A 16,017-nucleotide genomic window follows, 5' to 3' on the forward strand; every position below is an offset into this window, starting at 1 on the left:
TGATAGAATATAAATTATTTTTCCACTTAGGTAAGTCTCATGTGCTCCTTCTAGAAAATATTAGGAAAAAATGATGTTTAGGTAGAGTTTATATCAACCAAAATATCCTACTATCCAAAGATAACCCTTGTTAAAATGTTGGTGTGTGTGTGTGTGTGTGTGTGTGTGTGTGTGTGTGTAACAACATATTTTTTATTCTTTTTACAATAGGAATGTATATTCACCATGGGAAGTTTAGAGGCTATAATTAGAAGAAAATAAAAATCATGATTTGAGAACTGCTTCAATATATATACCATAATTGTAAAAAAAAATTATGTTCTATTCCTTTACTTTTTCTTATTTTAAATGTTTTATCTATTTATTTTGAGAGAGAGAGAGAGAGAGAGAGAGAGAGAGCAAGCATACAAGTGGGGAAGAGGCAGAGAGAAAGGGAGAGAGAGAACCCCAAGCAGTCTAGGTACTGTCATCCCAGGCCCAATTCAGGACCTGATCTCACAAACCAAACCATGAGATCATGCCCTGAGCCAAAATCAAGAGTCCTATGCTTAACCCATTGAGCCACCCAGGCATCCCTCCCTCCTTTGAATGTTTAAGATGTTAAGACATAGTATTTTAAGCGTATGAATGATACTTTGGCTCTGTAGAAATAACTATCAGGTTTAAAACTTGAGGAAAAATAAGTATGTTGTATTTTGACTTCTCATATTTGGAGAGTTTCAAGAGGGATGGATTAGTTAACAATTTGCAGTGGGTTTAATGTACTAAAACTTAACAAAGACCCCTGAGTTTGGCATAGGGGAGGAGTGAGAAGCAGCCAGACTGTAGAGGCTTAAGACATTGGGGAAGAATGGTAGCATATGTATACCACTTGTGCGTGCCATGTGTCAACAAATAGCAGTTGAAAAATAAGAATAGCTTGGTGCAGGGTTCAGATTTGGGGCACCAAGTTCAAAGAAATACTATTTTAATGATGAGTGGATATTTTCAAAAATTTTTAGTGAGTGATGAGGGAACTAGTGGAGAGAGAAATTCATGATGCTATGAGGTAATCCTAGTATCTCCATTCCAGACTTAAAGATATAATTCACTTAAGGCCCTCTGACCCCCATTTGGATCTCAGGACATTTATACTCACTAGGCATTCATTCAGCAAGAATTTATTATTAAAAAAAAATTTTTTTTAATGTTTATTCATTTTTTTTTAGAGAGAGACAGAGTGTGAGTGTGGGAGGGGCAGACAGAGAGGGAGACCCTGAATCTGAAGCAGGCTCCAGGCTCTGAGTTGTCAGCACAGAACCCGATGTGGGGCTTGAACCCATGAACTGTGAGATCACGACCTGAGCCAAAGTCGGACGCTTAACCGACTGAGTCACCCAGGTGGCCCTCAGCAAGAATTAAGTGAGAAGCTTGTAAGTCTGAGTGCTAAGGGGACAACCATTAACCTAGATAGCATAAATAAGATATGGTTCCTTCTAAGCCTAATAAATGAATATTCTACAGACGGTACAAGAACTCTTTCCTCTTTACCATTAGAAGTCACCTTAGAAGCACTCAGTTGGCTCTGTCTTAAGTCATTTTTATGGACCTGTTTTTGTTATTGTTTTTGTTGTTAATAGTGTGGTTTTGGTGGTTTCTGCCTCTTGAGTTTGAATTCTTGCTCTGTATCTTGCAAGTTACATATTCCTGTGCAAGTTACTTAAGCTAAATCTTCTACTCTGTACATGAGCATAATACCCATCTATTAGAGTTATTGTAAGAATTAAGTGGATAATAAATGTACAGCATGAAACCTAATACCTGGTTCATCACAGGCTCTCAGTAAATATTAGCTATTGTGATGAAGATGGTGGTAATGGTGACGAGGATTCCTTGGATTCTTGATTTGTTGTTTTTTACCTAGTTCTGTCCAATTAATGTGATGTGGCAAGAAGAACAGATAGAGGTAGAGACAGAGAGACATTAGGAAACAAGAAGTTGACTGATTTAGAACGGGTGGGATCAAAACAAGACTTGCCAAGTCCTACCCGTTGTTGGAAGGAGGTTACCCAACCAATGATGGCTTTTGGAAAGATAACTTGGTTTCATGAAAAAAATATTACACTGTCTCATTAGTCTTGAATTTCAATTTGAGGTCCTCAGTCATTTGTTATTAAAAGAGTTAATGGATGTGAAGTACCTAGAACCGTGTGTTGTACGCAGAAAGCACTTTACAAATGCTTGTATCATTACAAACTGTTATCATTCATTCATTTAGTTTTCCCGTGATCTAAGAAATATTTAGCGAGAGCCTACTAGCTGCCAAGTTGCCTGCTAGACATGCTGGGTACAGGGTGAACTAGATAAAGAGTTGCCATTATGAAGATAAGGTTCTAGCAGAGGGGAGATTTGCTATTCTTGGTCAGGTCTCTAAGCCCTCTGCATTGTGAAGTTTTCATCAGTAAAATAAAGTATGGCTCTAAAATCTTACAATAGTATCATCCAATGACACTATTTTCTTAGCTGAATATATGCTGATTATTTATTTATATATTAAATACCTATTGATACCTACTGTATATCGGCACTGTGCTAGGTGCTAGGAATATAGTAGTAGCCAGAGAAGACACAGTGCCTGCCCTCATGGAGCCTTAAGTCCAAAACACAAGGCATGGGTTGACTAGGTAATTGTGAGCTTGATTAGTCTTATGGAGGGCAAAATGCTAGGCTTGTGATTTATGTGACAGAAAGCATATATATGTATGTACGTGTGTGTGTGTGTGTGTGTGTGTGTGTGTGTGTGTGTGTGTTATTCTTGATGGAAGGGCCATTATAGAGCATTAATACAGCTTTTTTTGGGTTTTGTGAGTTTATGTTCTCCATTTTGTGAGTTTATATTTTTGTGAATTTATATTTTGTTGTCTGCTTAAACAGGAGCAACTGGACATCATGGAGACAACTTGGTAGAGAAGATCATTTCAGTGCTTCCCCAGCTCCCGGGCCACACCAACGATGTGATGGTTAACATGGTAGAGCTTACGGCACTCCAGAATGAAGAGAAGAGTCAGAGTATGGTTGCGCCAGGCTGTCTTGCACAACCCAAGTAAGATAAACAGGGATTGTTGTTTGTTTGTTTGTTTTCCCTCATCCTTCTCTCTCTTCCCCTTTCTTTTTCGCTGAGACCAACTGTTTTTGTAGGAAGGAAACAATGAAGAATTGGACTGGTTGAAAAACTCATAGCGGATAGCCTTTCGAAAAAAGCATTTTTTCCTCTAACCTTGAAATAACCATATCCATTAAACAACACTAAGGCAAAAAGTACGGAGGTATCATTTACAGAGGTGTCATTTGGATATAATTGAAGTTTGTCCTGAGGATAAGTTAAGTGAATCAATTTATACATCTCCATTCCACAGGCAGTTTCACTTGGAAATGAGTCCAGCCTTACTCAATTTCTTTTTCCCAGTGGACGTTTTCACATGACTAGATAATAGCCCACAAAGGTATGAAACGGCGCCATCTTTATGCATGTCAACAATATGCTCTCGGACATCAATGACAGAAGTTTCTACTCCTATGTATGTTTTTCACATGCTTAGAGAAATCAGTAACAGAAGATGGTGTACTTTATGTTATGCAGCGTTTCAAAAACAAAAAAAACATTTCTCTAGAAACATGACAATAAAAGGATAACAGTGGTTTTACCTCCTCTACTTTGACCTTCAATAATTCCTATGAGGAAAAAAAAAGTACTAGAAGGTGAAAAAGTGTCTGCAAATCTGTTTCCCTTATTTCTCTGTTTTTAATTTTTTTAAAAAAGAGGATCTTGTGCATTGTTTGAAATCTTTTTTTTTTTTTAATTTTTTTTTTTCAACGTTTATTTATTTTTGGGACAGAGAGAGACAGAGCATGAACGGGGGAGGGGCAGAGAGAGAGGGAGACACAGAATCGGAAACAGGCTCCAGGCTCTGAGCCATCAGCCCAGAGCCCGACGCGGGGCTCGAACTCACGGACCGCGAGATCGTGACCTGGCTGAAGTCGGACGCTTAACCGACTGCGCCACCCAGGCGCCCCTATTGTTTGAAATCTTAACAGTAACAGATACATTTGGAATTTCCTATCATATCTGGAATTAATTTTCAGCTCCTGAAGTTTTCAGCTTTTTTTTTTTTTAGATAATTAATAACATTTATTGGATGCCTGGTGTGTATAGGCCAGTGTGGGAAAAAACAGAACGTTCTATACCCTGCCTTTTTGTATACTTAAAAAATATGGGCCACATGCTCGCTTTGGCAGTGCGTATACTAACACGTAAGCCTGTGGGCTTGCAGCTATATAAATCCAGAAGAAATTGTGATTGGAAATATTTTTAGCTGGTCATAGGGCCTATTCAAAAGTTGCTCATTAAGAACTTACTATGAGCCTTGTCTGAAGTAAGTAATATGAATAACATAAAATAACATAAAATATCATCCTTGCCTTTAGGGGATACGTTCCTTGTTGGGGTAGTCGTTTTTACACACAGGTTCAATTAAAAAAAAAAAAACAATAGAAATTATATGAACTCAAGACTCAGGTGTCTGTTACAGATTGTAAATACTACCAAGTATTGGTTCCACACGGTCTTTGTAGATCCATGTGGACCTTGTAGAAGTGGTTTAGTGTGACTTAATTATGTCTTGAAGAATTTAGAGAAAGAGAAGGGCTAACGTGAGCATAGGTTTAGGAACGACAACGGTCAGGGCCTGATGTGGGTGTGAGGAAGGAAGACAATGTGAGCGGACCACCAGTGCCATCAGCATTAATATTTTCCAGGACTTACCATGCGCCAAGTGCACTTCTGGGTATTTTGGGAAGTCATTTAGCTTTTATAATAACCTAGTGAGGTCGGTGTTGTTATTTCCCCATTTTACAGGTAAGGAAATAGAGGCAAAGAGACCTTGAGTAACATCATGAGCAGGATGTGGAGCTAGAATTTTGAGCCCAGAATGTTTGGCTTCAGAGCCACAGTCTTAACGTCTGGGCTGCCTATGCAGGGGCCAGAGAGGAGCTAGGCTCACGAGTAGATTTAAAGAGACAGAAACAAAAATCAAGTTACTTGATGATTTAATTTGGAGAGTCCTATTCATTCAACATAGCAGTTACACTAAGAATATAATCCATTTTGGCTAATTTGAGCAGAAAAGGAGTTCCAGGGGGTCTAGAACTTGGAAAAAGCCTCTTCAGTGCCTTGACATCAGAGAGACTGACCTTTAACTGTTTTGTCATGAGTCATTATGTTTAAGATTCAGATTCCAAGGGAAGAGGTGAGATTGACCTCCCTTGGACCTTGTGCCCACCCCTTGCTCAGCGCGGGACTGGGAGCAGTTCACACTGGCTGAGAATTATGCCAACATTGTATGTGGCACGGTGGAAGGGTAGTTCTTCAAAGGAAAATGGAAACATTTATCAAAAGGGGAAAGGGCTATAGGCAAGCAGAAGCAGGAGATGCCATTGAATATTAATAGCACACACTTATATGGGACTTCCTGGGTAACAGGCATTGTTCTGATCCCTTTATATGTAGCGACTGCTTAATTCTCACAACCTCTCTGGAGGTGGGTTCTACTACCATCCCCTTTTACAGATGAGGAACATCCTAGGGTGACACACACAGTTAAAAGTGGTGGGGCCCGTATTGGAACCCCGGCAGTCTGGCTCTGAAGTCAGTGCTTGCCATTACCCTGTGCTGCCTCCACAGAAGCATAAGATAACTACAAAAAGATCAAGTGAGCAGCCCAGAGAAGTTTGCGAGAAAAGAGAAGAGGGGAATCCATCATTAATGAGCAGGAAGAAAGAAAATTTCTGACAAGTGTTGTAGGACAAACGTAAGAATCTCTTAGATCTGAAAGTTATATTGTGATTACGGACAATTTATTTGCCCTTGACTCCTCGGCACTCATTCTATCTCAAGCTTAGTCCAAGGTTTAAACCAAACCAGTCTTAGAACCCCATTTCCCTTGCTGAGAAATGGGGAGGTGACAAGAAAGTCTTCTTAGGGCTTCTTGGTCAGGTTTCTTTGATTCTGATAAGAGACTCAAGAAAGAGACATGCTTTCCCCTCCTCCTCCCACTCCTCCCCCAACTCCGAGGACTCTGATGTAAGTCCTGAAACTGTCGAGGCATTCTGCTCACAACCTGAAGTTGATGCTAACGCGTGGAAGGTGGCGTGACCCCAATGTTGCCAAGAAAAGCAGGGATGGGATGCCGTGTCTGTACTTCATATTATGTAGGAGAGTGTACTTCCTTATTGTTTATGCCAAATTGAGTCTCTGTTTTCCATAACTTGCAACCAAAGGCATCCTGACCGATGTATTTTTTTGGACCGCATTATTTCATCTATAAAATGATGGTGTTGGCCTAAATGACTTCCAAGCCTCTTGGTTTTAAAGCGTTTTTAAAAAAAACATTTATGGGGCGCCTGGGTGGCGCAGTCGGTTAAGCGTCCGGCTTCAGCCAGGTCACGATCTCACGGTCCGTGAGTTCGAGCCCCACGTCGGGCTCTGGGCTGATGGCTCAGAGCCTGGAGCCTGTTTCCGATTCTGTGTCTCCCTCTCTCTCTGCCCCTCCCCCGTTCATGCTCTGTCTCTCTGTGTCCCAAAAATAAATAACCGTTGAAAAAAAAAATTAAAAAAAAAAACAAAACATTTATTTATTTTTTAGAGAGAGAGAGAACCAGGGAGGGGCAGAGAGAGAGGGGGACAGAGGATTCAAAGCAGGCTCTGTACTGACAGCAGAGAGTGCAACACAGGTCTCGAACTCATGAACCATGAGATCATGACCTCAGCCAAAGTTGGATGCTTAACCAACTAAGACTCTTGGCTTTAAAATAAAAATGGTTCCAGAGGAAGATGACAGCGTAGGAGGATGCTGGACTCACTGTGTTCTGCTGATCACTTAGATTCCACCCACACCTGCCTAAATAACCCAGAAAACCACCAGAAGACTAGCAGAACGGATTCTCCAGAGCCAAGCATAGACAAGAAGCCCACGGAAGAGGGTAGGAAGGGTGGAGAGGCAGTGCGCTCTCCACGGACTGGCGGGAGGGAGCCGGGGTTGAGGGGCGGCCCGCCGGCCAAGCAGAGCCCCGAGTCTGGCTGGCAAAAGCGGAGGGGCCGGACGGAGTGTGTTCGGACAGCAAGTGGGACTTAACATCTGGAAGGTTGTAAGTTAGCAGCTCTGCTAGGAGAGCAGGAGGGCTGGAGGACAACCGGAGGGAGAGTTGTTGAGCCCCAGACAGGGACAGAGCTCAGCTTGGCGGGGAACAAAGGCGCTTGCCAGCGCCATCTCCTTCGCCCATCCCCCAGCCAAAATCCCAAAGGGAACCAGTTCCTGCCAGGGAACTTGCTTGCACCAAGCAAACACTCAACGCTGTGCTTCTGCGGATCCATCCCTCCGGGTCTGACTCCCTCCCGGTGCCGCAGGGCCCCTCCCGAAGTGGATCTCCAAAGGAAAAGCGAGCTGAGCCTGCCCCTCCCGCCCCTATGCATCTTGCCAATCCACCCCAGCTAATATGCCAGATCCCTAGCACCACAAGCCTGGCAGTGTGCAAGTAGCCCAGACGGGCCATGCCACCCCACAGTGAATCCCGCTCTTAGGAGATGGGAAGAGAAGGTACACACCAGTCTGACGGTGGGCTGGGGGCAGACATGAGGTCTGACTGCGGCCCCGCCCGCCAACCCAAGTTATTCAAGACAGCACAGGGGAAGTGCCCTGCAGTTCTGCACCACTCCAGGGACTATCCAAAATGATGAAACGAAGAATTCCCCTCAAAAGAATCTCCAGGAAATAACGACAGCTGATGAACTGATCAAAAAGGATTTAAACAATATAACAGAAAGTGAATTTAGAATAATAGTCATAAAATTAATCGCTGGGCTTGAAAACAGTATAGAGGACAGCAGAGAATCTATTGCTACAGAGATCAAGGGACTAAGGAACAGCCAGGAGGAGCTAAAAAATGCTATAATTGAGCTGCAAAATAAAATGGAGACAACCACAGCTCGGATTGAAGAGGCAGAGGAAAGAATAGGTGAACTAGAAGATAAAATTATGGAAAAAGAGGAAGCTGAGAAAAAGAGAGATAAAAAAATCCAGGAGTATGAGGGGAAAATTAGAGAACTAAGTGATGCACTAAAGAGAAATAATCTACGCATAATTGGTATTCCACAGGAGGAAGAGAGAGGGAAAGGTGCCGAAGGGGTAGTTGAAGAAATTATAGCTGAGGACTTCCCTGAACTGGGGAAGGAAAAAGGCATTGAAATCCAAGAGGCACAGAGAACTCCCTTCAGACGTAACTTGAATCGATCTTCTGCACGACATATCATAGTGAAACTGGCAAAATACAAGGATAAAGAGAAACTTCTGAAAGCAGCAAGGGGTAAACGTGCCCTCACATATAAAGGGAGACCTATAAGACTTGTGACTGATCTTTTGAAACTTGGCAGGCCAGAAAGAATTGGCATGATATTTTCAGTGTGCTAAACAGGAAAAATATGCAGCCGAGAATCCTTTATCCAGCAAGTCTGTCATTTAGAATAGAAGGAGAGGGGCGCCTGGGTGGCGCAGTCGGTTAAGCATCCGACTTCAGCCAGGTCACGATCTCGCGGTCCGGGAGTTCGAGCCCCGCGTCAGGCTCTGGGCTGATGGCTCAGAGCCTGGAGCCTGTTTCCGATTCTGTGTCTCCCTCTCTCTCTGCCCCTCCCCCGTTCATGCTCTGTCTCTCTCTGTCCCAAAAATAAATAAACGTTGAAAAAAAAAAAGTTTAGAATAGAAGGAGAGATAAAGTCCTTTCCAAACAAACAAAAACTGAAGGAATTTGTCACCACTAAACCAGCCCTACAAGAGATCCTAAGGGGGATCCTGTGAGACAAAGTCCCAGAGACATCACTACAAGCATAAAACATACAGATATCACAATGACTCTAAACCCGTATCTTTCTATAATAACACTGAATGTAAATGGATTAAATGCGCCAACCAAAAGACATAGGGTATCAGAATGGATAAAAAAACAAGACCCATCTATTTGCTGTCTACAAGAGACTCATTTTAGACCTGAGGACACCTTTAGATTGAGAGTGAGGGGATGGAGAACTATTTATCATGCTACTGGAAGTCAAAAGAGAGCTGGAGTAGCCATACTTATATCAGATAAACTAGACTTTATTTATTTATTTATTTATTTTAAATCAACGTTTATTTGTTTTTGGGACAGAGAGAGACAGAGCATGAATGGGGGAGGGGCAGAGAGAGAGGGAGACACAGAATCGGAAACAGGCTCCAGGCTCTGAGCCATCAGCCCAGAGCCCGACGCGGGGCTCGAACTCCCGGACCGCGAGATCGTGACCTGGCTGAAGTCAGACGCCCAACCGACTGCGCTACCCAGGCGCCCCAGATAAACTAGACTTTAAATTAAAGGCTGTAACGAGATGAAGAAGGGCATTATATAATAATTACAGGGTCTATCCATCAAGGAGAACTAACAATTATAAATGTCTATGAGCCAAATACGGGAGCCCCCAAATATGTAAAACAATTACTCACAAACATAAGCAACCTTATTGATAAGAATGTGGTAATTGCAGGGGACTTTAACACCCCACTCACAGCAATGGATAGATCATCTAGACACACAGTCAATAAAGAAACAAGAGGCCTGAATGATACATTGGATCAGATGGACTTGACAGATATATTTAGAACTCTGCATCCCAAAGCAACAGAATATACTTTCTTCTCGAGTGCACATGGAACATTCTCCAAGATAGATCACATTCTGGGTCACAAAACAGCCCTTCATAAGTATACAAGAATTGAGATCATACCATGCATACTTTCAGACCACAATGCTATGAAGGTTGAAATCAACCACAGGAAAAAGTCTGGAAAACCTCCAAAAGCATGGAGGTTAAAGAACACCCTACTAAAGAATGTATGGGTCACCCAGGCAATAGAGAAGAAATTAAAAAATATATGGAAACAAACTAAAATGAAAATACAACAATCTGAATGCTTTGGGAAGCAGCAAAGGCAGTCCTGAGAGGAAAATACATTGCACTCCAGGTCTATCTCAAGAAACAAGAAAAATCCCAAATACAAAATCTAACAAAACACCTAAAGGAAATAGAAGCAGAACAGCAAAGACACCCTAAACCCAGCAGAAGAAGAGAAATAATAAAGATTAGAGGAGAAATAAACAATATAGAATCTAAAAAAACTGTAGAGCAGATTAACGAAACCAAGAGTTGGTTTTTTGAAAAAATAAACAAAATTGATAAACCTCTAGCCAGGCTTCTCAAAAAGAAAAGGGGGATGACCCAAAAAGATAAAATCATGAATGAAAATGGAATTATTACAACCAATCCCTCAGAGATAACAAGCAATTATCAGGGAATACTATGAAAATTTATATGCCAACAAACTGGACAACCTGGAGGAAATGGACAAATTCCTAAACACCCGCACACTTCCAAAACTCAATCAGGAGGAAATAGAAAGCTTGAACAGACCCATAACCAGCGAAGAAATTGAATCAGTTATCAAAAATCTCCCAACAAATAAGAGTCCAGGACCAGATGGCTTCCCAGGGGAGTTCTACCAGACGTTTAAAGCAGAGATAATACCTATCCTTTTCAAGCTATTCCAAAAAATAGAAAGGGAAGGAAAACTTCCAGGCTCATTCTATGAAGCCAGTATTACTTTGATTCCTAAACCAGACAGAGACCCAGTAGAAAAAGAGAACTACAGGCCAATATCCCTGATGAATATGGATGCAAAAATTCTCAATAAGATCCTAGCAAATCGAATTCAACAGCATGTAAAAAGAATTATTCACCATGATCAAGCGGGATTCATTCCTGGGATGCAGGGCTGGTTCAACATTCGCAAATGAATCAACGTGATACATCACATTAATAAAAGAAAAGATAAGAACCATATGATCCTGTCAATCGATGCAGAAAAGGCCTTTGACAAAATTCAACAACCTTTCTTAACAAAAACCCTCGAGAAAGTCGGGATAGAAGGAACATACTTAAAGATCATAAAAGCCATTTATGAAAAGCCCGCAGCTAACATCATCCTCAATGTGGAAAAACTGAGAGCTTTTTCCCTGAGATCAGGAACACGACAGGGATGTCCACTCTCACTGCTGTTGTTTAACATAGTGTTGGAAGTTCTAGCACCAGCAATCAGACAACAAAAGGAAATCAAAGGCATCAAAATTGGCAAAGATGAAATTAAGCTTTCACTTTTTGCAGATGACATGATATTATACATGGAAAATCTGATAGACTCCACCAAAAGTCTGCTAGAACTGATACATGAATTCAGCAAAGTCGCAGGATATAAAATCAATGTACAGAAATCAGTTGCATTCTTATACACTAATACTGAAGCAAGAGAAAGACAAAGAAACTGATCCCATTCACAATTGCACCAAGAAGCATAAAATACCTAGGAATAAATCTAACCAAAGATGTAAAAGATCTGTATGCTGGAAACTATAGAAAGCTTATGAAGGAAATTGAAGAAGATATAAAGAAATGGAAAAACATTCCATGCTCATGGGTTGGAAGAATAAATATTGTCAAAATGTCAATACTACCCAAAGCTATCTACACATTCAATGCAATCCCAATCAAAATTGCACCAGCATTCTTCTCGAAGCTAGAACAAGCAATCCTAAAATTCATATGGAACCACAAAAGGCCCCGAATAGCCAAAGTTATTTTGAAGAAGACTAAAGCAGGAGGCATCACATTCCCAGAGTTTAGCCTCTACTACAAAGCTGTCATCATCAAGACAGCATGGTATTGGCACAAAAACAGACACATAGACCAATGGAATAGAGTATAAACCCCAGAACTAGGCCCACAGAAGTATGGCCAACTCATCTTTGACAAAGCAGGAAAGAACATCCAATGGAAAAAAGACAGTCTCTTTAACAAATGGTGCTGGGAGAACTGGACAGCAACATGCAGAAGGTTGAAACTAGACCACTTTCTCACACCATTCACAAAAATAAACTCAAAATGGATAAAGGACCTGAATGTGAGACAGGAAACCATCAAAACCCTAGAGGAGAAAACAGGAAAAGACCTCTCTGACCTCAGCCGTAGCAATTTCTTACTTGACACATCCCCAAAGGCAAGGGAATTAAAAGCAAAAATGAACTATTGGGACCTCATGAAGATAAAAAGCTTCTGCACAGCAAAGGAAACAATCAACAAAACTAAAAGGCAACCAATGGAATGGGAAAAGATATTTGCAAATGACATATCGGACAAAGAGCTAGTATCCAAAATCTGTAAAGAGCTCACCAAACTCCACACTCGAAAAACAAATAATCCAGTGAAGAAATGGGCAGAAAACATGAATAGACACTTCTCTAAAGAAGACATCCAGATGGCCAACAGGCACATGAAAAGATGCTCAATGTCGCTCCTCATCAGGGAAATACAAATCAAAACCACACTCAGATATCACCTCAAGCCAGTCAGAGTGGCCAAAATGAACAAATCAGGAGACTATAGATGCTGGAGAGGATGTGGAGAAACGGGAACCCTCTTGCACTGTTGGTGGGAATGCAAATTGGTGCAGCCGCTCTGGAAAGCAGTGTGGAGGTTCCTCAGAAAATTAAAAATAGACCTACCCTATGACCCAGCAATAGCACTGCTAGGAATTTATCCAAGGGATACAGGAGTACTGATGCATAGGGCCACTTGTACCCCAATGTTTATAGCAGCACTCTCAAAAATAGCCAAATTATGGAAAGAGCCTAAATGTCCATCAACTGATGAATGGATAAAGAAATTGTGGTGTATATACACAATGGAGTACTACGTGGCAATGAGAAAGAATGAAATATGGCCCTTTGTAGCAACGTGGACGGAACTGGAGAGTGTTATGCTAAGTGAAATAAGCCATACAGAGAAAGATATCATGTTTTCACTCTTAAGTGGATCCTGAGAAACTTAACAAGAACCCATGGGGGAAGGGAAGGAAAAAAAAAGAGAGAGAGAGGTTAGAATGGGAGTGAGCCAAAGCATAAGAGACTCTTAAAAACTGAGAACAAACTGAGGGTTGATGGGGGTGGGAGGGAGAGGAGGGTGGGTGATGGGTATTGAAGAGGGCATCTTTTGGGATGAGCACTGCGTGTTGTATGGAAACGAATTTGACAATAAATTTCATGTATTTAAAACTAAACTAAACTAAAATAAAAATGCTTCCTGAGTCCTTATTGTAACTTAGCTCTGCTCCTGAGCACCTACAACGAAATTCATTCAAATCTGTATTTCCCCCACAACCTGGTCTTTATTTTCACCAGGTGCCTTTTCCTCTTATTTGACTGTGACTGAGTGTTGTCATGGAATATGAGCTTTGAGTACCATCCAAGTATGAGAGTGTGGTCATAAATGTCAAAGGCAGTGATGCGTTCTAGAAGGATCTGAGTAAAGAAGAAAGTGTTCATGAGAGCAGGTTTGGTGAAGTAGTAAGAGTAGGAGTTAGATTGCATAAGGTAAAGAGATAGGTGGTGAGAAAATTATAAGAAATAAAGGTTTGAAGCAATACAGAAAAAAATGGTGGTTTCTTTATAATTTTGGGGACACCGAGAGAATTGTGCTGATTAATATCTTTGCAAAAGAGCAATTGAAATAAATTACAGCTTCTGTCGTATATACTACACTTCCATCAAGATAATAACAAACCACTACTACCTCCTGCACCACCCCCTGAAACTTCTCAGAGAAATGAGTGTGAGGATAAAGAAGTTAGTAGTAAAATGAAAACAGATGGGTGCCTGGCAATAAATAATGTGCCTGCAATGGAATGATCTTTAGAAAGCAAGTCTGCAACTACGATATAATCCTTGATAATCAAAATTTACTGCTAATATAATTTTTATAAAAGGCTGTTTATAATCATAGTAATTAAAGTTGCTGCCAATGCAAACGAGAAATTGATAACTGAAATTCATCATAACTTGGCTTTCTAGTCCTTGTCCGTGGGTCCCTGGATCACGTGGGATATTTTATAAAAGGAGGCAGAATCTTTTCTGTTCTTATGTTTCTCTTACGAAATGGGTATCTGTTCTCGGCCCCAGCTCCACTCTCCCTAGGCTGTTACTCTTTCAGTTCCTTATATCCTTCAGCCGATCCCCAGCTGCATTTGCTATGTCTGTGCTTGTTCTGATTCTGGCCTAACCCAGCACCCACGTTGCTGCTTGGTCCAGTGTCCACTTCTCCCAAAGCTCCTCATATGCCATCAGGTCTTTCTTTCATCTTAGCACTCCTGTTTCCCTTCCCTATTTTACTGTGTTTCTCCTCAGCCCTTTCGAATAAACTTAATTATGTTGTAGTTTTGTATCTTCCTTCCCTAGAGAGCTGGAGAGACAACTCCCCGCTAGAGAGTTCCCTGAGAGGAGGGAGATTTGTCTGTGTTGTTCATTACTCACTGTGATGTCCTCGGTGCCTAGAACAATACTTGGCACTCAAGGGATATATGTTGAAGTGATACAGGCAGGATCCATGCGTGGAGCGAGGCCGCTGAACTAAGAGAGGGTGAAGCCAAACCTGAGCACAGATGAGATTAATTTGCAGATGTATAGACTCTAATTATTGAATGTTTGAAATGCTCTCCTTGTGTTAGGAAGCCAATGCAAAATTGGCCCCGTAATTCTACCTGTGGGACTTCTTTCGTAGATGTATCTGCATACATGTAGAATGATATGTCATATTCACTAATCACTAATTTGTGGTCGCGATGTGAAATGACTGCACCCTCAGTAAATCATGCGACACCTGTGATGGAATAATATTCAGCTATTAAAAGAGAATGAAGAACTAAGAAGTTGTTGATATACTGATGAGCAGTGAGCTCAGTGACATCTTTGCAATGAAAGAAGCGAGGCATAGCATGCCTCTTTGCAAAAAATGGTGAAATATATATTCATATTTGCTTTTGATGCACTAAATATATCTGGAAAATGTAGAAGGAACTGATGACATCGTCTTCCTCTGCAGGGCGATGCTGCAGGCTGGGGGCACACTGAGAAGTTAGGGAAGTGAATAAAGATGGAGGAAGGAGGGAGACGTCCGACTACCTGTATCAGTGTGTGTGCTCTGAGTTTTCAATCCTGTGCATGTATCTCCTATTAAAAATAAATAGAAATTAGATTTACGTAAAAGTTCGATTTGCTTCTTAACCACCTTAAACAACTTAAGGTGGGATTTTGTGCTCCCAGGAAGGAAAGTAGCTGCTTCCTACCTTGGAACCTCTAAAATGCTTCTTCCCCATTGTCTTCCCTCCCCAACAAACCCTCCCTTTCTTTTAAAACTTCTATTAAAATGCCCAAACGCTGCATTGTGATTATTGGTTACATGTCTGTCTCCCCTACCAGATTGTAAATTCCCTGAAGGTAGTAACTGTGCCTGGAACTCTTAAGAGGTTCCAGTAAACTGAATAAAAGGATGAATAAATGATTGAATAAATCTTCATAATCTATTTGAGACCAAGTTTTAAGGTAATGACATAAATCCATGAGAAGCCATATCCACTTGACTTCAGCACTTAAGTCGCTGTCTAGCGTTGTTGATTGGTATCTATCTAATCTATCTTATTTCTTCCATTAAGCTTCTTCTTGGTGCTTCTTTCCAAATGTACCTCATTGTCTAGGTCAGTGAGAAGGAAGGAAGGCAGCACCAAATGCCTGAATTTTGTCAGGCCATTATGCTAGGTGTTTTAAAATGCATCATTTAACTTAATTCTGTTAAATAACACAATTTCAAATGAGTAAATTTTAAAGAACTATGGACTTTATTAATGGATTCCTGAACTGGAAGGCCTCAACCTAGCAAGTAGTGGGGAGCTCCAAAAGGCTATAGAAAAGGAAAGGTTTTAAAAGTACAAAGAGAGTGGAAAAAAGGACACTGTTAGCAAAGAATCCATTGTTTTGGACAAGGTCTCCCTCCTAAGGGAAACAGGAAGGGTTTACCAG

General features: G+C 41.1%; 1 protein-coding gene across 4 annotated transcripts in view; it reads left to right on the plus strand.

The window, feature by feature from the left end:
* SCFD2 (sec1 family domain containing 2) overlaps positions 1 to 16,017 on the plus strand; it is a 404,012-nt gene that overhangs the window by 12,039 nt on the left and 375,956 nt on the right. For all 4 annotated transcript variants that reach the window (XM_047855417.1, XM_047855418.1, XM_047855420.1 and 1 more), the window contains exon 2: positions 2,914 to 3,082. In XM_047855417.1, the coding sequence (XP_047711373.1) occupies positions 2,914 to 3,082 (169 nt within the window). The remainder of the gene's footprint in view (positions 1 to 2,913; positions 3,083 to 16,017) is intronic.

Source organism: Prionailurus viverrinus, chromosome B1, assembly GCF_022837055.1.
Source record: "Prionailurus viverrinus isolate Anna chromosome B1, UM_Priviv_1.0, whole genome shotgun sequence".
Taxonomy (NCBI): domain Eukaryota; kingdom Metazoa; phylum Chordata; class Mammalia; order Carnivora; family Felidae; genus Prionailurus; species Prionailurus viverrinus.